The 20,745-nt window shown below is 39.9% G+C and overlaps 1 protein-coding gene across 1 annotated transcript in view; it reads left to right on the forward strand.

Annotated features, from left to right (window-relative positions):
• CLINT1 (clathrin interactor 1) overlaps positions 1-20,229 on the forward strand; it is a 35,896-nt gene extending 15,667 nt beyond the window's left edge. The window contains exons 7-12 of the mRNA XM_038413601.2: positions 1,498-1,744; positions 6,852-6,930; positions 12,176-12,253; positions 17,537-17,829; positions 18,550-18,754; positions 19,366-20,229. Of these exons, the coding sequence (XP_038269529.1) occupies positions 1,498-1,744; positions 6,852-6,930; positions 12,176-12,253; positions 17,537-17,829; positions 18,550-18,754; positions 19,366-19,730 (1,267 nt within the window). The 3' untranslated portion in view covers positions 19,731-20,229. The remainder of the gene's footprint in view (positions 1-1,497; positions 1,745-6,851; positions 6,931-12,175; positions 12,254-17,536; positions 17,830-18,549; positions 18,755-19,365) is intronic.
• Positions 20,230-20,745: the final 516 nt, after the last annotated feature.

The raw sequence follows: 20,745 nt of genomic DNA on the forward strand, positions 1-20,745 counted from the left end.
CTTCCAGTGGCAACTAGACTGTACGTCTCCCATTTCCTCTATGTATATGAAGTATGCCAATCCACCCCACTATTCTCAGCAGAGAACAAAGGCTACCCTCTAGAGCAGTGGTTCCCAAACTTGTTCCGCCGCTTGTGCAGGTAAAGCCCCTGCCGGCCGGTCCGGTTTCTTTACCTTCTGCGTCCACAGGTTCGGCCGATCATAGCTCCCACTGCCCATGGTTTGCCGCTCCAGGCCAACGGGAGCTGCTGGAAGCAGCGCCGCTCCTGGCCACTGGGAGTCACTGGAAGAGGCGGCCTGTACATCCCTCAGCCCGTACCACTTCCAGCAGCTCCCATTGGCCTGGAGCAGCAAACCGCGGCCAGTGGGAGCCACGATCAGCCGAACCTGTGGACGCGGCAAGTAAACAAACCGGCCCGGCCCAGCAGGGGATTTCCCCACACAAGCAGCGGAACAAGTTTGGGAAGCACTGCTCTAGAGTATATTGTGGTTGTCATATCCCCACTGCCAAAAGGACAGTCTTTGCTCAATTACATATGTTAGTACTCTTCTGCATTATTAAACTATAAAAACTTTTCACTTTTAACTATGTACCCAGAAGGGAATTGCTATTTCAAAATAGTTTTCAATATATTTAAGCTTTCTCTCTAGCATTTTTCATTGTTGTGTACAATTCTGTTGCCCTAATGATAACATGCAATATGCCTGTTGCAAAAATGAATGATCTTGTACACCACCTTTGGTCACAAGCGAAGTAGGAATGGAGAATTTAATAATCAGATTAAACATACATTACTGTGGTACATAAAAAGATTTGACTAAAACAGACACATGCTTTGAGGTGTAAGAATAAATGTATTTTCTGAGCTGGGAAATTTAGAACAGTTCTGTATAATACTGTGAAACAATCTTATTAAAGCTGGGTAACCTTTTTTCACAAATACTTCAAAGAAATAAACTCCCATATATCTCAAATGGGAAATGGGCTGGAAGTGAAGTTGGTATGCTTGGCATCTTAAGGCCAGCATCCTTTCTTGATGCGCCACTTCATTTGGACCAGTGACTAATCTCTTGGGGCAAGTGTTGAACAGGCCTACCAACTTGTCTTTTTCTAAATATCCCTGATTATAACAGGCTAGACAGCCGTATCTACCAAATACCTTTATACCCCACACGTGCACAGAAAAGTCTCTGGAAAAATTGGGATAATGCTGCCCCCACTTTTGTAAAGTGCCACATAAGTGCAAAGTATTAATTTCTCAAATATTAAAGCTGTGTACTCCTTTCCCTAAGTCTCAGTCTACAGTCTCTTGTTAATACTAATCAACACTGTGTGAAGGGGATGATAGTCAAAATTCTTACGCCTGAATCCAGTATCCATTGAAGTAGATGAAGACTCCATTGATTTCAGTGGGTTTTGGATCTTGGTGAGGAGGAACTGAATCATATTTGTACTGATTAGCATCATTTTTGTTTCGTTCTTCATTGCTCTTCTAGTGACAGTGATGAGGAAAAGAAAGCAAGAAGAGGTAAATCCCCCAAAGGTGAATTCAAAGATGAAGAGGAGACTGTGACGACCAAACACATTCATATAACGCAGGCCACAGAGACCACCACCACCACTAGACACAAACGCACAGCAAACCCTTCCAAAACCATTGATCTGGGAGCAGCAGCACATTACACGGGAGACAAAACCAGTCCGGATCAGAATGTAGCTCATACCCCACAATCGACGGTAAAGGTAAGGTGTAAACTTCCATTCTTCCAACTGTGAAACCATTTTTGTTTTAAGAACAAGGGGACTCTGAATTAAGTAGATTATAGATCAGCCCAAAGAGTAACTATTTTCCCAGAAATTAAAGGGTTGGATTTTCAATAGCGTCTAATACCCTAAAATTGAACCTAGAATATATGTCCCTTATGTAATAGTATAGTGCCATCGCTACGTGCATTTAGAATGGATAGGCTCTGATGGGTGGATGTGGTTTTTTTGAGCAAAGTAACTATCATTTCTCTCTTTTTATCTCTCAAATTCTCACCTCCTGCAATTTTTATTTTTTTTAAGATTCAAAAGATATTTCTGTTTCTAATCTCCAAATGTCTGGTATTTCAAACATTAGTATTCTATACAACTGATTTTTAACAGTTTTTGTTTAAAAATACCACATTCAGCCATATATAATTAGCAAAGCTCTCAAAATAAAATCCCCAACTTAAAATACAGAAACAAGATTTTGATTTATCACTAGGCTGAATTAGCTCCTAAATTGTTTGGACGTATCTTAGGGGGAAAAAATACTTGTGGCAAGTTTCCTTCCCTTGCCCCTGCATCGGTAGCCATATAATATGTTCACAAATATTGGTCCAACTCATCAGTCTCTATCGCTATTAGACTAGAAAACTCAGTGTCTGGGGCAGTGTTTTAATTACAGTCCAATCTAAGCTACAAAATTGTTGGAACAAGTTTGTGGCCCAGCCACAACTCACCTTTTTTTTTTCTGTACGCAAAGGCAAAGAGGAAAAAAGTCTTTTATAACATGGCTGGGTTGAAAGCCTGTTTCACAGTATTGTTTAAACATATCTACTTGTGTAGTATAGGTGAAGTGTCTAGTCTTCCTAGCTTCCCTTGGGTTTCTACTAATATTGTATTTCCTTACCTACCCCATCTGTTTTCTTTCTGCTTTTTGTCTCCCTGTAATTGTGGGCATGCCAGACTCTGTCAAACGGTTATTTATGGTCAATCCACAGTTTATTAATCTTTTTGTAAGTTTCGCTTACACACCGGAAAATATTGAAAAATTCAAGAGCCTATTGACATTTCTTGGAAAATGGCAAAAACTTTTAGGAGCACATCTTGCCTATATGTATATCTTTTATAGTGTCTATTTTTAATCTGACACTGACATGCAAAGTGGATCTTTATTCCTGTCCTGCTCTTTGTTCCTTATTTGAAATTGTAATCCTCTGAAATTAAACTTTCTTGTTATAAAAATTAGTGTCACTGAGACTGCCTCAGGCTGTTGGACACAATGTTCTCAAGCAAAGATGTGTCGTCTTTGGTTAGACTCCACAAGAGGTTGTTGCAGAGATTTCTGCTGCAAAACTGAGGCTACTCGCTTCTCTGCCTTAAAAAGGAAGAGCATGTTTCCCATTGGACTTCCAAATGTTTCCTGTGGTGGTCTTTCATCAAGCGCTCTCTGACAAGCACTATGCTGCTGTCCTATCTGCAAGAAGTCAGAAAATAATATAGACTTCTTGTTGTTTTCAGGCATGGGGGTTCACTTGGGCTCCCCACACAACCCTCAGGGCATTTGGTCATCCACAGTGTGGAAAAAGCTATGAAAAAAGTCTCTTCAGGCTGAGATCAGTGAAGTTCACATTCCTAGCTTCCCAGACCTCCCCAAGGGTCAGTACTTTAAGGTGATAAGTGACCACCTTTGTCTGCATCAACTGGCAGGAAGGGATCAGAAGCTCTTAACTGCTGAGACATTTCACAGTATGGAATGAGAGGAGAGAATCCTAGCCTTCATTTAGCCCTACATACCTGAAAATCCAGTCTGACTGAATTGTCAAGTTGTCCAGTCATCAGAGTGGAGAATGAGCAACCAGTACTTCCATATCGTATCTGAGATTCAGCCAGCCTTAAGTGTTCCTATTTGCTTCACAGCCAAATCACAAGTAAAACAAATGTCTTGAAGGACACACTCAATAGTTCTAGGCATGGAAGCTCTCTTCCAAGTTACTTCTGCTCTTCCCATGTTTTTACTGAACAGAACAGTGTAAAAAGAGAAAAATTACTTGTCGTCCTGCTCATAACCAGTTGGTTAATGAGGCCATTGATACTTTGAACAAATGGAGGTAACAACCATATGTACGTTTCATCTACTGGTTACACTGATCTTCCATCTGGAACCTGCTTTTCTGAATTTTGAAGTATGGCTCTTGAATGTAGCATAACTAAAGAGATTTTATCTAATTCGTATGTTATACCATTGTCTCAAAAGGAACGCAGTCTCAAAAGGCCTCTGCTTATTTCTGGCTCAGACTCAATGATTGGAGCTAATGGATTGTGTGACACCAAGAAGAACTAAAGACCTTCCTTCATTCTTACTAAATAGTCTGATCCCATAGACAAGCCATCACTTAGATCTTTAACATATTCAGCATTTTAGGAGCGGGCAGTAAGACTCCACTATCTTTCTCACATAGCATGATTTATCAAAGTCCAAATAAAGCCACCTTTATACAAACAGCCTATATGGAACTTGATCTGGGTCTTAAACTCCCTGCTATCATATCCATGTACTTGTGTTCCAATGAAGTAGCTTCCTTGGTTTCCATTACCTCTGTAGATATTCAAACTACCCAGATAAAGAAGCATCCTGAATACTTCACAAGGACAAGGTAATCCTGTCAACTTTACTTTCAATAATTGCTTTGTGAATTCTCTGTGATAAGAAAATCATCTTTCACTCTACCTGAATCTGAAGCATAAGGAGGAATTCAGGCACAAACTGGATCTCAGATGAGTTATCAGCTTGACTAGAGATCTATGAATCTGAGATTCCACCCCAAATACAGGAATAAAAAGTCTTCAAAATAACCATTTCCAAATGGCTAAGATGTGATATTAGAAAAGTCTACCCCAACATTGGCAGACCGGTTCCCAAAAGTCTACAGGGGCAATGCTCTCTATTGACAAAGGCCCTCACCTGAAGAGATGTTCCGAGTTGACTGGCCATTGCTGTGTATCTTCACCAGGATCTACAAACTAGACTACAGCCTTAGTGCTGCCTGTGGGAAGAGGGTTCTGAAGCAGTTCTTTTATTTTTAAAACTCTTTTGAGTGGGATTGTAAGGCTTTCTCCTCAGATCATGCTCTTATGTGTCTGATTCTTTCTTACTGCTGGTTGTAGCCCACAAGTGCTAATTTAATGAATGCGTTAGAGGGGTACAAAACTCTCATTGGAGGAATAAAGCTAATGTCAGCCATTCGAGATCTCTTCCTCCCTCCCCGGACTAATGTCTGAGTCCATGATGGTTTCTTACCTACTAGAGGAACAATCTTAAAATGAGGAAGCCTGCCAGGAAAGTTCTGGAGGGTCAGCAGACCTTCCTCTTTTTTTGTTGTTGACCAGGATTGTCTGGACTGTCTCCCACTTCCACCTAAAGTAAGAGAATCCACAAACTGTGCCAGTGTGTTTGAGGAAGAAACGTTTCCTCACAGGCAAGTAGTCAGGCAGACGTTTAGTAAAATTGTACTTGACAGACTTTTCAGCAGGCCATCTATCAGTCTGCCATAGATGCACTTGACCCCAGTGCCAAGGGTCATAGAACATTAAGAATGCCATTGTACTGCAGGAGTAGTAACATTGGTTAAATTGTGTGCATTCTTTATGATGTTTCCTGCAAGAATATAGGATTCAGAGTATGACGGATTAACCAAACAGATGGTGAACTCGTGTATTAGAGCTGGGTAGGAAGCGGTTTTCTCATCCCGTACGAAGACTTTTTTTAAAAAAAACTTCCCATCCTGAATCAGACAATAGTTGAAATTTCAAAAACGTTCACAAACCAATAATCCAAAAATTTCAGATTGGGTTAATTGAAATGTTTCACTTCAATTTTGACCCTTTTAAATTTTTTTAGTATAAATTAACTAGTTTCAAACCAAAAAACAAAATATTTTTGTTTCAGTAGTGCCAAAATGAGATGTTTAGAAAATTTCAAAACGCTCTTCCAATTTTTTTTTTCAAAATTTGTCAAAATTGACCCTTTCCTGAAAATAGTTTGGCCAAATCAGCATTTTCTGATGGAAAAACATTCTCTTAGAAATTCATGACCAATACTAGTATTAGTGACTATGCCAATGAAGTGACTTCTGATGGGTCATGGTACTGTCAGGAAATGCATTCTCTTCCTTGTGACATGACTGATAAAAGGCAGGCTTCAATACTGCTTTCTGTCTGTCTCCTTGCAAACTAAGTCATGGTCCCCCAGTAACTTTGGAATTATATTTGATGATACAAATCAGTTATTCTGAGATTTTAGATAGATGTCTTGCAAAACAGTTTTTTTCTCCCAGATAGCTCTGTCCATTAACTAAGGGCTAGTCTCCATGGCAAAAAATTTTTGCATAGCTATACCAGAATAGTTGTACTAGTGTAAATTCCCCTGTGGACACACAATTCCAAAATAATTGATTTTATAATTTTCCAAAGCACAGTCGTCATTCTGGAATAAACTCGATGTAATTCTGGAGTAGTGTCCGCATGGAGACTTATACCAGTATAACTATATGGAGTAATTATGTATTAATGAATTAATAATTCTGCTATAAGTATGTGGGAAGGAAATCTCCCTATGTAGACAAGCCCTAAAATCCATTACTTGGAGTTCTAATTGAACATACTCACCACCTGTTAACGGTGACTTTCTTTACTAGTATTTTACTTAAGGTTTACATCATTCAACCAAAACCAGAGTGATTTAAACATGCATTCCTTTTGATGTTTGCTTCTCCGGTTTAAATCTTCCGTGGACATAAATGGCTACACCTAGTAAAAATAACTAGGTAATGTTCCTTCAGCACTTTTTAACTTCAGATTCTCTAAAGTATATTCTAGTGAAGTCTGTCTTTGCTTAATTAGGTTACTCAAACAAGCTCCCCTCTACACATCTGCATCTCTGCAGACATTCTGGCCATTTTGGGAGGCCATTTCATCAGGAGAGCAATGATCAATTCATGTGTGAAGTTTGTGATAAGACCATTGGAAAGCCAGACTTGCAGTTGAACTGTAAATAGTACTTCATTTTTTTTAAAAAGCTGGTAAATTCTGTCGTCTTTAGGCTTCAGTACCTCCTGGCAGCAAGTCGTCTAATGATCTGTTCGATCTGTTTGATGGTGCTGGCCAGCCAGTCTCAACAGGTATATATCTTTATCCTTTAATCTATGATCTGTTTAATTGTGACTGTCTGTGCAGAAGCTTGTGGGTTTTAATATTGTAAGGATAAAAGGAAACAGAAAAATGATGAAAAACAAAGCAAAATGTTTTTACTCAAAAAATGGACAACTATGCATAAGTTTATAACAGCACACAAATTGCCATATTACAGTAAAAGCTTTTTTTATCTGGCATGTTGGGAGAATGGGGGGTGCCGGTAAATGAAAAATTCCAGTTAACTAAGAGGGAGGGAGTTTGGGTGTGGGAGGGGCATGGGGCTGGGTGTTGGGGCACAGGAGGGGGTATGGGGCACGTGCTCTGGGAGGGATTTTGGGAGAGGGCTCGGGGCAGCAGTTGGGGTGCCGGATCCAGGTGGCACTCACCTTGGGCAGCTCCCCTCAAGTGGCAACATGTCCCTGCTGCACCTAGGCAGAGGCACAGCTAGATGGCTCTGTGGACTGCCTTCCCCCCACAAGTGCCACCCCGCAGCTCCCATTGGCCACAGTTCCCTGCCAACGGGAGCTGCGAAGCCAATGCTTGGGGCATGGCTGGAGCAGTGCGCAGAGATGCCTAGCCGCGCCTCTGCCTAGGAGCAGCAGGGGAGCCATGCTGAGCCACGTAGGGAGCCTGATGGCCCAGTGCCAACTGGACTATAAACCAGACTTTCAGTGAAGATCAGAATGCCGGTTTATAAAGCTGTCCGGTTGGTAAAGTGCTAGATAACACTGCTATTACTGTACATAGGATTAATAATAACCTTAGCAAATCATAAAGATTAGCCACTAAATCAGTCTGTCAGAAACAGAATGGATTATAATGCAGAGTTGTTTATAATTAATTCTAAAAGCAAGCACAATCCAGTCAGCTTTAAGTTTCTCATGTTACAAGTTAAGGGAGAGGCAGCTATAGAAATGGTTGACCTCCATTCACTAGCCACATCTAATGTATACAGCAAAAGCAAACTCATTTCTTTTATCTCCTCATGACCCCTGGATAACCCCAACCCTAATGCCAAAAAACTCTCTCTGAAGTTGCATTTCTGTTCAATTAATTTATGGTGAATTATTCTCTAAATACTAAACTGAAATTTAAGTTCACTCATGTCCACACTAGCACTAAACTATGAAATCGCAGTAACTCTTTTAGACAAGCTTTAGATTTCAGTGACTTGCCTACAAAAGAACAAGACTGGGTTGAGTGTGAGAGAGCAAATATAATTTTTTTAAAAAAATCTTGTTATACAGAGTTTGTGTGTATCTAGGGTGTTTTATTTGGACAATCGAAGAGTTAACTGGAGGAAGATGCAGGTGGTCAGATGGCTGGATGTAATTTTTTTCTCTATGTCAATTTTAACAGAGAATTAAGTACCAATGTGACCCTTTTAGTTGGCAAGAAACCTTTGAGAGAAATTTTCTCTAAATTGCAAACAAATTTTACTAATTAACACAAGCTACTGTTTCTGTGTAACATGGAGCACCTTGGTAGTGCCTCTTTCCTTGCAGTATTTGTAGTGGCTTATAGTGGTGCTGAATGAGCCTCTTCCCCCTAGCAGATTGGGTTATAATAATTAAATTCTGTGAATTGATTGCAGCTTTTCCAGTTGTATTGATCAAAACAAATTTACAATTTTTCAAATAACTTGTTACTCTTTTATATAATACATGTTTGGTTTTTTTTTTTTTAAGGCCACACTTCCTAGTTTTGCCCCAAATCAAAGGCTAATAGCTTTGTGGATGATGCATAATCATTAACTAGATATAATTGTATAAGATTTACATAAAACTTGAAATGTATTTAATTCATAACTTTGGGTTATTTATGAATCCATAAGTGCATGAAAATTCAGTAAAGGATTATACTTTTAGCGGCCAGGAACAATGTGGCACAATCTCAATACTGCTGCATTGCACAATGTCACTTATCAAAAGAGTGCAGACTTGTTTAGTTTGGACATGTTACGCATTCATGAAATAACTGTCAAATGTGATAAATATCTGAGATACTACTTGTGCAGTAATGGTGTGATCTTGAAAATAGTATGGGTGACAAAGCAATAATGCTGGGTAGAAACAGCACCCATAGTACCAGACAACCAAGTTTAAAATAAATAAATTAGTATCTGTCTTAAGTTTCTCTCCTTCCCGCTTCCCAGAGATCTTTAAAGTTTTCATACATTAACTTTTATTTGCCTTTATTGAGTGAGGCATGCATTTTGGGAATGCTGAGATCTGTGGCCATTCTGATATGTTCCAGATGCAGAATCCATATAGTCTTCCACCTTGCCCCTTTATCCTTGGAAATACCCTCTATCAGGTTTTTTGTAAAAAGCCTATTTTGTAACACTTTGTTTTTTCCCTTTTAAATCCAGTTTTAATGGGAGATAGATATAAAAAATACACACGCACACACTATATATAAATAAATGGGAAATTATAGATATAGAGTGTTTTTAAAAATTCTCAACTGAGAGGAATTTTTCACTTTTAAACTGACTCCTTGCTTTTCAAACAAATGGAGCTCTCCACATTTGAGTACATCTGATCTTCTGATTCTTTTTGTTGCTCTACAGTGGTACGGCAATTTTTCCCTTCTTCAGCAGCATTGAGGAGTGGTATTGAGAAGAGGCATATTACCAGCTGGTCATTGTAAATAATCTCCTTGCTGTCCTGTGAAGGCGTATGGAAAGAGTTCATTTATAGCGACAGATATCCTGTGGGAATCTTTGAGGATAGCTCATGTTGTGAAGATTAGCACTGTCCTTCACGTGCAGATCGCTTGTGATGACCAATATGTTCCTTGCAGCACAGGGTGTGGGAACATTTCCTGGGTCACAAGACACAGTGGAGGGTCAAAAGCAGCCTTTGATCTCCCCTGTAAAGAAATTGGCAGGGAAATACTATGAGTTCAAGGATCTGTGGAGGCGTTTGCTAAACAACTCTTCATCTATATGTATTTTTCAGTGTAGTAGGTGCTATAATTGTGTCTCCTGAGATGAGGGAACACTGAGCAAGCTTTACAGTACAGGAAAGGGATGGTGAAATTTTAGACTTACAAATTACTAAAGTTGCCCAAGTAAGTTGCATCCTGTTTACAGAAGGTGTAAAGACAGACTTTCATAGAGAAGTCTTTTTGCGAATACAGACTAACACGGCTGCTATTATGAAACCAACAAGACAGTGCCTGGATTATTGGAGACTCGGTTTAACTCTAGACCAAAGGCTTCCTCCATTGAGAGCTGCTTTTGTTGCTATCTATCTAGGTTCTGCTGCTTTCCTCTTGAGCTTAGTGTTCAATCTGAAAATGAAACAGGCACATGAGAGAAATTTGGCAAGAATGACCATTGAGACAAAAGACCTGAAGAATATTCAGAAATCCCTTACATCTTCTGGGTTCAAAGTGAGGGGGTTAGTCAGTGCTATGGCTATGGGTTACCTCTTTAGGTTTGTCAGGAAAGCAGCTGATCTTGAGGTGATTTGACAGAGGAGAATACAGAACTTGTATCGTATGTTCTGTGTACAAAAAGATCAAATCTTCACCTTCCTTAACAGGAAGCCAATGAGGTATTACTGTTAAAGTGTTTTCTTTGCAGTAGACTCGGTAAATTTGATCTTCTCACTTAGTTTCCGACTTCGATATTTGACTGGCTCATGCCACCTCCCTCCCACGTTTACATTATATCCAATGCAAGGTTTTTATCAAAATAGTTTTATATAAATTCCTTCAATACAAATCCAACTGCATTTGTTCAGGCAGCATCATCAGGGATTACAATGGTACAGGGATTACAATGGAATTAACCTTCTGTGGGAATGCAGAGACGCATGGTCTTCCCTTTCTCTTTATTTGCTGCTTTATATCAAATCATACACATTCTGCAGGTAGAGACCATTTCCCTTTTGAAAGAGTCATGCCTTCCTGATATTGACTACAATAAAAAAAATTGAAAAAAAAATACAAGTACACATGTATTAGAAAGTGAATTGTTCCTTTTATTACTGCTAGCTGTTTATTATAAAGGAGATAGTTCTAGTTTAATTAACCCAGTTGAGAGTAGCAGATGGGACAGAATGTCTTGCAGTGATAAGACAATTCAGAAATGGCACCAGATGTTGGAAGCTGTCCCTGGTGGTGTTTGAGTGCAGCACAGATGTTCCAGTCCCACCTGGCTAGTTTCTAAGCACTGCAGGCTAAGCAGCTGTGATGTAACCTATATAATGTACGCATAACACTAAAAGCACAATAATTGAACTGCTGCTGCTACTTCTCAGGGTGTGACTGTTCAAAGGTGAAATCTTTAAGGACAAACAAAAATAAGGTCAACTTTTTGGTACTTTTAGGCCATTAGAATAGCCACTTAAAAGCTGTAGGGGAAAGAAGTGACCAAAACTACACTGTAAAGCACAGCGTGTTTTGGACTAAGCAATTAGCCTTCTGCCTATTCTGTTGTCCCAAATATAATTATTAGAGCTTTTTTCCTTTTCTTTCTAGTTTCGGTTGAATATGCTTTAATGAAAAATAGTTACAATACTGTATTCAAAAGTTAATAATTTATCTGGTAGCTTACAAATGCATGGCTGGGACTTTAATGTTGTTGCTCTAGAGAGAAAGCAAACTTATAAAAAATGAACACCAATGCAAGCTCTGTCCTTGAAATCTTGATACCAAGATCATTGCAGAATCATTCATGCTTTAAGAAACATAAAAACTAAATATAAGAAGACTTAATTTTTCATGGTAAGCAGCATAATAAATTAAGGATTCCTCCAGTAACAAAAAGTATATATTTTGATATTTTTTGCTTAAGTTTTAATTTTGTAATCCTCCCATTACTTAGTTGTTTATACCATACCAGCACCATCTCCTGCCAGTTTGATCTCTCAAGCTTCATTGCGGTGTATAAATTACTATATTAGAATGAATTGTGAAACAGAACTTGCATCTTTGTTTTCCCCGCCACCTATATGGCAAAGCACAATCAGCTAGATCTGCAGCATAGGCAAGAATAATCCAATTTGTCTAGGTTCATATAAATAGAGTGGTGGTGGTAATAAAACCACAAAAAATTGTACAGACATACGACAGAATCAACGAGCGCTGACTGCCAAATGCAAGAGGTTTAAAAATAAAATGAAACGCCTGAAAGCAGAAAAAGAAAGCCCTTGTCAAGTTCATTGAGCAGGGTATCACTTCAAAATCCTGTAAGAACACTGTGATTCCTCTCATTTCTAGGTGGATCGACTGACCCGTTCGGAGGATTCGCTGACTTTGGCTCTGCTGCTGCCTCAGCAAGTTTCCCCTCACCACAAGGTAGGATAATTTACTGACTGAAAAGCTGCCATTAGGGATGAGGAGAAGGGAATGAAGCCATTTTTCCTTTTTGTGGCATTATTGGCAGTCGGTTCCCTTTCCTGGGGCTGGTTTGTGTTTGTATAGTTTGACCAAGAAAGCCACATGCCTCATCTCATTGGTGCTTGATAGTTTTTTTGGTCTCTTATGGGTATTTTCACACAGTTGAGGATAAATAAAGGACCGCTTTCTGGTTTTGATAAATGATTCTTCTGTACTCCTTTAATGGGTATGGGTTAGAACGCTATTTTGCCTTATTTGATGCACGCTGCATTGCTGAGAAGCATCCCTTAGCAATGTTGCTATAAACCAGAAGATACCTTAGAGGAAATTGGCAGACTTCATAGTCACTTCCATCAAAAGGAGACAGGGAGTGAGGGGAAATAGTACATAAATAGTCAGAAAAAATGGTGGCTAATAACAGAAATTTAGATGAGTCTTTACTCTCCCTCTTCATTCATTTCAAAGTGATTCAGATTCCCAAGTTGCTTTTAATATCATTGTTCATCCTGGATGTCAGGTGGCTTAGAGGAGAGTTTGTGGATGTCACAAATCAGTATTTAAATTTCAGCTTTGTTTTGGCATAAGGTTTAAGTACTTAAATAATCCATGAAAACACAGTTGTGGTACGTTGCAGACAAAACGAGAACCCCACTTCTTGGCAATAGTAGATATAGTTGATTCTGAAATTTGTGAGGGCCTTATTTCATAAAACACTGTACCAGTGGGAACTTCAGGCATAAATTTGTTTTAGTGAAAGTAGAATTCCTTACAAATTGACATTTAGAATTATGGTCTCGCTTGAACCATAACAAAATAAGATGTGGCTTTTAGGGTGGAAAATCAAGACAATAAAACTTACTCAAGGTATTCAACACTTCCAAGTTTTGTGGGTGTAGCGTGCCAGATGAAAAACACGTATTAAACATCAGAAAAAACTCCACACAGTAAAAACATGGTTTTTATAATATTTGGAAATGGGGAGGGGGAGCTTTTTTAATAGGAGTCTTGGAGGTATGCTGAGTGCTCCCACTGACCGTATTTGTGTTTCCAAAATCATTGGAGAACTCTTCATGCTTTTTTGGCTGTTATTGATGGAACGAATTGCTAACTGATGTATCTAATCACTGTTCATCAAAATGTTCTAATGCCTTATAAGATCATCTGACAACTTTTTTTCTCTGAAAAAGGCAGCCTTTCTCCTGATCTTTCCAGTCAAAAGTTCACAAACTTTTTTCAGATACAAGCAAGTGCTCTAAAAAAATTGCCTGAGTGGGACAGCAGTATTTCAGAAAAGTATTTGATAGTCTGTCTTCAAAAACAAATTTATATTGCTTGACTGTGAGAACAGCCATGGACTGAAAATGATTGAAGGGCCCTAAACACATGGTAATGACAAACAACAATGTATCAAACTGTTCAGCGGTGTTGCAGGCTAAGTTCCCTCTAAGCTGCCACTCCACCACCCCCCCTCCGGCCCCAGTCCAGCCCCATACCTGCCGCGGCCGGGGGGAGAGGCACCTCTCCTGTGCCCCAGCCCCGGACCTGCTGCAGGGATAGAGCTGGGGGGAGTCTTCTCCCCGCCATAGCCCTGGGGCAGCTTGCACCCTAAACGCCGGAGGCGGGCCCCCCCCCCCCCCACAGCCTAACCCTCTGCCCCAGCCCTGAGCCCCTCATCCCTGGCCCCTCCCAGGAGCCCATAACCCCAGCCGGAGCCCTCACCCTCCCACACTCCGAACCTCTTGGCCACACCCCCACCGCATGAATTTTGTTAGTCCACCAATGTGGAGGTAATATGTCACACATCACATCCATATTGGTGCACATAACAAAATTTATTCCACACATGCGTGGGAAAAATTAGAGGGAACACTGGCTTCAGGGATCCTTTCTAGGACTGGTGTATCATAGCAACTTTATTAATCTGGAATACGAGAGCATACTTAGTTGGGAGGCTTGTGAATGTCCATGAGGACACAAATACAAAGGGATTTTAGTATGTTTGAAATTCTGGGGGAAAATAACAGTAGAATGTTTGATCTAGCCTAAAGCTCAGACTGAGGACTACATTGGCAAATTGGAATTTAACCTCAGGATAACCCCACCTCCCCACATACTCCCATAAACAATTCACCTATAAAAGTCTAAGAAATAAAACCAAAAATTTAGACTCCTATGAAATGAGGAATAACAACCCCCCTGTGCAGGACAAATGATGATCCCTAAAGATACCCAAAATCCCACTTGTCTTCCAAGATTAACAAAACATTTGTATAGTATAAATGGAGAGACAAAGGTATATTGGCTTTGATGGATGTCAAGGGGGATACTATCAAGATTTCAAAACCTCCAGGTGGAATAGGAGTTACACCTGGAAGGACTGACATGAGGCCAAGTTATGTCCTCAGTACTCTGGCATAACTTCATTGTCTTCAGCGGAAGATGTTTATGCATGTTCGTGGGCTAAAACTGATCAATGGTCTTTCATAGCTTAGCTAAATGACAACTTGTTTACAAGTATTGGAAAGATATGAACACCAAGGAGGGCAAGGAACTGTTTATAGGGGCACAAGGAATATATCTAGGATTAAGAGAGAACAGCTCTTCCTTCTAACAAGGAGAATGTATCCATAATGAAATATCGCGCTGAGGAGTGGTTTCTCAAGGGAAATGGAGCCCACGTCGCTTGGGATGCTTAACTATTCTGAACAAAGTAGCAGTAAGCAAACCAGAGTGAACAGTCTTATGCTAGCAAAGTGTGTTGGAGCTGACCACTTAAAATCTCTTCTTTCCTCACTTCCGTTTTTCTGAGCTCAGCCTTCCAGTAGGAGTTGAGGGTGCTCAGCCACTTGCAGGAGCCAACTTGACAATGTTGCTAAATACATGTATTTGCGGTTGACCGAAAAGCATGGAGCTACAATAAAAGGGTGTAATTCTTCTATTGAGGCAGCTGGGAGTTGTGCCTCAGCTAGGGGAATAGGAGTAAATCCAGAAGGAATGAAGACATTTTTGGGTCAGATTAGTAAATCTCTTGGCAAATTGGCTGCAGATCAGCACCTGGAAATCTTTTTGCATTATTTGCTACATTTAGGAAAGCTGTATTGGGCATCTGTGGGTTAACACACCTCTAATATTTCGACCGGCAGGAAAAAAACAGCACTGTTCTAATTGTACAGGCTTCCTTACTTGTGATACTTACTCAAAATAAAGGGTTTTTTTACAAGTATAAAGCTGCCTACTATGCAAATAATTTGTGTATGAATACAGCCTAAATGACACAATCCTTTATCTGCATTAACATGATTAATCTATACCGATCACCATTATGCAAGGGGCCAGGAATCTTGTGAAATAATTAATCATTCTCTAACAATATAAGCCCCTCTAGTAATCCTTTCTTCCCGGATTAATCATCTTTGATCGAGTTCCCCAAAAGGGGGGCAAAACCTTCTCCTCTTACCCCACTTTTTCTTATTGTGTGTTCAGAGCTGTGCATCCAGTACACATAGAATCAGCACATTCAGCATTTACTTGTCCATCAGGAATACTTAAAGTGGGTTTAAGTCTTTAATATGCAGTATTAATTGAAATACTCCAATACAGTCCCTTTTGTAAGGGAAACAAAATCAAAATATTCTTGTAAGGCCCTGAGCTAATGACAATTAGTCCATTTCTTGCATTAAAACTGCTGGTAGTGCTTGGATTTTGTAAACTAACTCGCTTCTTTCATCCTGCCCCCTTTTCCATTACTTAAAATTTGATTCACTAGTGAAGGTAAGGGTAATTAAAACCAGGTTTGATCACACAGGTGTTTAAGCATTTACATGGAGTGTAAAATATTATTGCTGTTGCTTTTGACTAGACAAAATACAGCTCTAGGAAATAGCCAGGTGTGTGGGTTGTACTCCTAGCCAGGTGTGTAGCTCTAGTAACTTTGAAATTAGTGAAATCTCAATCGGAGCCTCTTCCTTTGCTCATGCAAGGGGAAATGGAGTTTATTTAATCATTCATTAGAGTTCAGAGCTCTTTCCCTACTGCAGGGATATTGCTTGTGGCCTAGCTGGGAGTGAGAACCTCATCATGAGATACAACCTACGGGGGAATATCATAATTCTTATGCATGGTGGAAATGTTCCCTCTAAGCTGTGCATCCATGTAGCAAATAAAGCAGTCCTGTGCATTTCACATGCCAGAAGAATGATATTCATCTACTACATCCAGACCTGTAAAACATTAGCCACATAACCAAAAATCTGACCTATGCAATGCCCACACCTGCCAAAAAACAAACTCACTCTAGAAGATTGTGGCCCTTAAAAACAACAACAAAAACCACCACAGCTTTTGGGATATTTTAAATAACTTTCACTGTAAAATGTTACCCATGATGATTCTTGTAACTTACTTTTTTCCTGTAAGTGAAGGAAACTTATTTTGATGTCAGTGGTTTGACTGATCCTTTGAAAGGTAAGGCAATGGAAGTAATGATCCTGTCATATCCTGGGCTTGCTGGTCTGTATGTAGGCATTGGGGCATGTGATCTGAAACTGGTACATATCAAAGCATCGTGTATTCTCATAGCCCAGGGGAAATATTACTTACTCTATTGCCTGCTAACATCATAAGATAAGGACCCTCTGGTAATCTGTTTTGAAAGCTCTTGGTTTTATTGGTATCCCACTTAGTGTCACTGTGTTCCTATGTTGTGCAAAAGCAATTATATGTAATTAAAAAGTTTTGAACAAATGGCTGTTTTCTTGTGTGCTTTATTATGACAATGGAATTGTGCCGCTCATGTACAATGACTGGATGATATCCATTAGCTGGGATCATGGCTCTATTGAGCATATCAGAGCATTGGATTAAAGTACTGGCAAGTTTTGATTCTTAAACTTCTAGCTCTGCTTTTGACAGAACCTCAAATCTACTTTTCCAGTGTCTGTTTAGAAGTATTTGGATGCTGCGAACTTAGTTGAAGGAAACCTGTGTCCCACTCATCCCAGGTCCATAGGTGACACATTATCAAATGTAATTTTTTGTCTGTGTGTGGGTGTTTCATATTTCCTTCACTACCTTGTTAAAACTGTTGGAATATTCATGAGAAGGAATGATGTCCAGATGGAGATTCTACCTGCAGATGTTAATCTGGACGGACACAAATCAGGTCTCATTTATTTCAGTTCAGAGAATGTGATGTTTTTCTGTGCCTTTCAAAATCTTTTACCTTCCTTCCCTCACCCCCAGGTACAGTAGCAAGTGGGAATGGCGACTTCGGTGACTGGAGTGCCTTCAACCAAGCCTCTCCATGTCCCAGTGCTTCAGCAGGAGAGCTCTTCAGTGGCACTGCCCAGCCAGCTGTAGAGCTCTTTGGTAGCTCACAGCCAGCTCTTGGCCATCCTCCAGCTGCCTCAAATTCTACTGACCTTTTTGATTTGATGGGTTCCTCTCAAGCAACCATGGCTTCTTCGCAAAGCATGAATTTTGCTATGATGAGCTCTAGTGCGGTGGGCATCAGTCTACCCATGTCAAGGTCACAGGTATGCTGTTGTTACTCAATCCCTTAATGACTGGTTCCTCTGTGAAGAAAAGGTTCTAGAATGTTTATTTTAGCTTAAATCTTCTTGTTACCCCTAGCTCTCGGATGCTTTCTTTATCACTAGGTCACTCTCTGAGATGCTCTGCCCTCCTTTTTGGGGGAGGGAAGGTTTTAAAGTTCAAACATGAAAAAACCCAATAGAATATGTGCGCAGCCTACATTATCAGGCAACTAGTGGACCAGTCCTCACCCTCATCTGTGTGTTGCCCTGACGCACAGAGGGGTTACTCCAGTGGAAAGGAGTTGGCTGTTGAAACCAAAGCACATTGACTCTTGTGCAAAAAACCTACAAATGCATTTCAAAAAGCCCGGAATAGAATGGGGTCCTGGTCTGGGAGACACAAGGCAACTCTGATTTTGTGACGCAATGCACTGATGGAAAATGCTTAGTGCTAACATATGAAATACCATCCTGATCATTACCAACAAGATACCAACGGATGGGGAAACTACTTTGGAAGAGATGAACTCTTTGTCTCATACAAACTGATGACATTTCTCTTTGGCTTTTTAACTTCTCAGATGCAGACATAAACAACCATTTGTTGCACTTTGTGGTATGTGATGGAACCGTTTATTTCTTAGACGCAGCAGTAGTAAATGTTAGGGAGCGAATGGCATCATTTAAAAAACAAACAAACAATGTTTCTTTTGTTTCTAGCCTTTGCGGGACGTTAACACTATGCTGCAGAAGCCCAGTCCTCTGTATGGTCAGAGGACAGAGATGGTCCAAAAAAATGCCAGCAAAACTCTACCATCCACTTGGTCAGATCCCAGTGTAAATATCAGTTTGGACAATTTAGTACCTGGAATGCAGCCTTCCAAACCTCAGCAGCCATCGCTTAATACAATGATTCAGCAACAGAGTAAGTGACCCCATTGATTTAATAATACTTCGCTGGCATGACCTGCTATACAGATGTTCCCAATGTGTCTTTAAAAAAAAAAAAAAAACTGACCCCTTTGCTAGATCACCTTTTCTCTTAATTTTATTCGTAATCCTATTTTTCATCTGCTACACTGCCTCTAACCATTGGCAGCTCTGTTACCACCACGTGATCCAGAAGAATGAGCCCTGGAATGTTTCAGGACTGTGAAGCCAAGTCTCTAACTGCAGAGGCTTGCTTCATTCCCAAATCTTCACATTAGGTCTCCCTCATCTCTTAAGCTCTTCCTATGGATGGTATCAACTATCTGTCCTCGGAGCTCAATTTGTTAGCAGTAGTTAACCTGGGTGTAAGACGTATCGTAAAACTGTTAGACTTTTCTGAACTTGAACTGAAGAAGGAAGAGGTGTGAAAATTTATTTTTTGTAGGCTAACTCGCTAGAGAACATAAATTTAACTTTTGTCCTTGTCTTTGTTCACTGTAAAGTCTCAATATAATTACATAACTTCTAAAAGTAGATTGTAACTCACCATGTTCAACCCTAGGTTATTGATTAAATTAAAAGCTGTTGTATTTTATTTTTCTGCAGATATGCAACAACCTGTGAATGTGATGACTCAAAATTTTGCAGCCGTGAGCCTCAACTCCCAGTCCAACGTGATGCCTGTTCGACCCCCAACAAGTTCATTGATGGGAGGGCCCATTCCTGTGGGAATGGGGATGCCCAGTGTTATGACGGGTACAATGGGTATGACCTCCTTAGGAAACACACCTATGATGAACCAGGGAATAATGGGAATGAATGTGAACATGGGGATGCCAGCTGCTGGAATGGGTTTGACAGGCACAATGGGCATGGGGGTACCCAATATAGCTTTGACCTCTGCTCTGACTCCTGGAACTGTGCAACCCAAGCAAGATGCCTTTGCAAATTTTGCCAATTTTAGCAAATAAAGATTGTAAAGAATTGGTCAGAGTGAATGAAGGATTTTTAGCTGCACAAATAGAGCTGGGGGAGGGATGGAGAACACTGATCAATACCTTTTTCCTTTTATCGGTTAATTAAAATGAACCTACATAAAGAACCAAAAGGCTATTTTGTAAAAGCTTGAAACACCTAGCGTTCAAGCTCTGGGGAGACTAAAGGTTCTTCTGATGAATCAATTGGATGACTTTGCAATTAAGAGGCCATTGTTTTGTAGCAAGACCATCAAAAGCCTTTCTAGATGGAAGAACCAATTTTAATATTGAAACTTGTGGGGAGACTGGAATCGGTGTTGGGTAAATCTGTTTGAATCTAATTTTATACTTTTCTTTTTTTTCTTGAAGAGCTTGATTTTTCTCTCCCTGAATCGCTTTGTCATAATTGAAGCCATTCCTTTTACTACCACTCTGAGTCCATATTGAAGTCACTCAAGTACAATGATCAGTTTTTTATAAGAATATATATTTTTGTCCAAAAAAAGGCTTACATATGTGCTTATGGCTAATTCAAAGGGACCTGGAATGTTTGTGTGTGTGTGTGTGTGTGTGTGTGTATGTATATATATGTGTGTGTATGTGTATGTGTGTATATATATATATATATATATATATATATATATACACATACACACACACACACACACACACACACACACACACACACACACACACACACACACACACACACACTTTTGCTGATGTTCCAGCAACACTGCTATAATATCCAAATTTTTATTGTAAAAACCTCTTTAAGCAATTTGGTCAATAATAGGTTTAGGGGCTTTTCACACCTTTACTGATGTAATTAATACCCACTGCTGAATTAGGAGAAATTTCATCCAGAGCTGCTTTATGGTTTCCTTTTAGAAAACTCCAGCATATATACACTTTTTGCAGTTCTATTTCAGTGGCAACTTCATGCCACATATACCCTAGGAGCCACTGGTTTACAGTGTCAGCAGCAGTCAAAAGGCAAAAAAAAATC

The sequence above is a fragment of the Dermochelys coriacea genome, chromosome 8, assembly GCF_009764565.3.
Source record: "Dermochelys coriacea isolate rDerCor1 chromosome 8, rDerCor1.pri.v4, whole genome shotgun sequence".
NCBI classification, from domain to species: Eukaryota; Metazoa; Chordata; order Testudines; family Dermochelyidae; genus Dermochelys; species Dermochelys coriacea.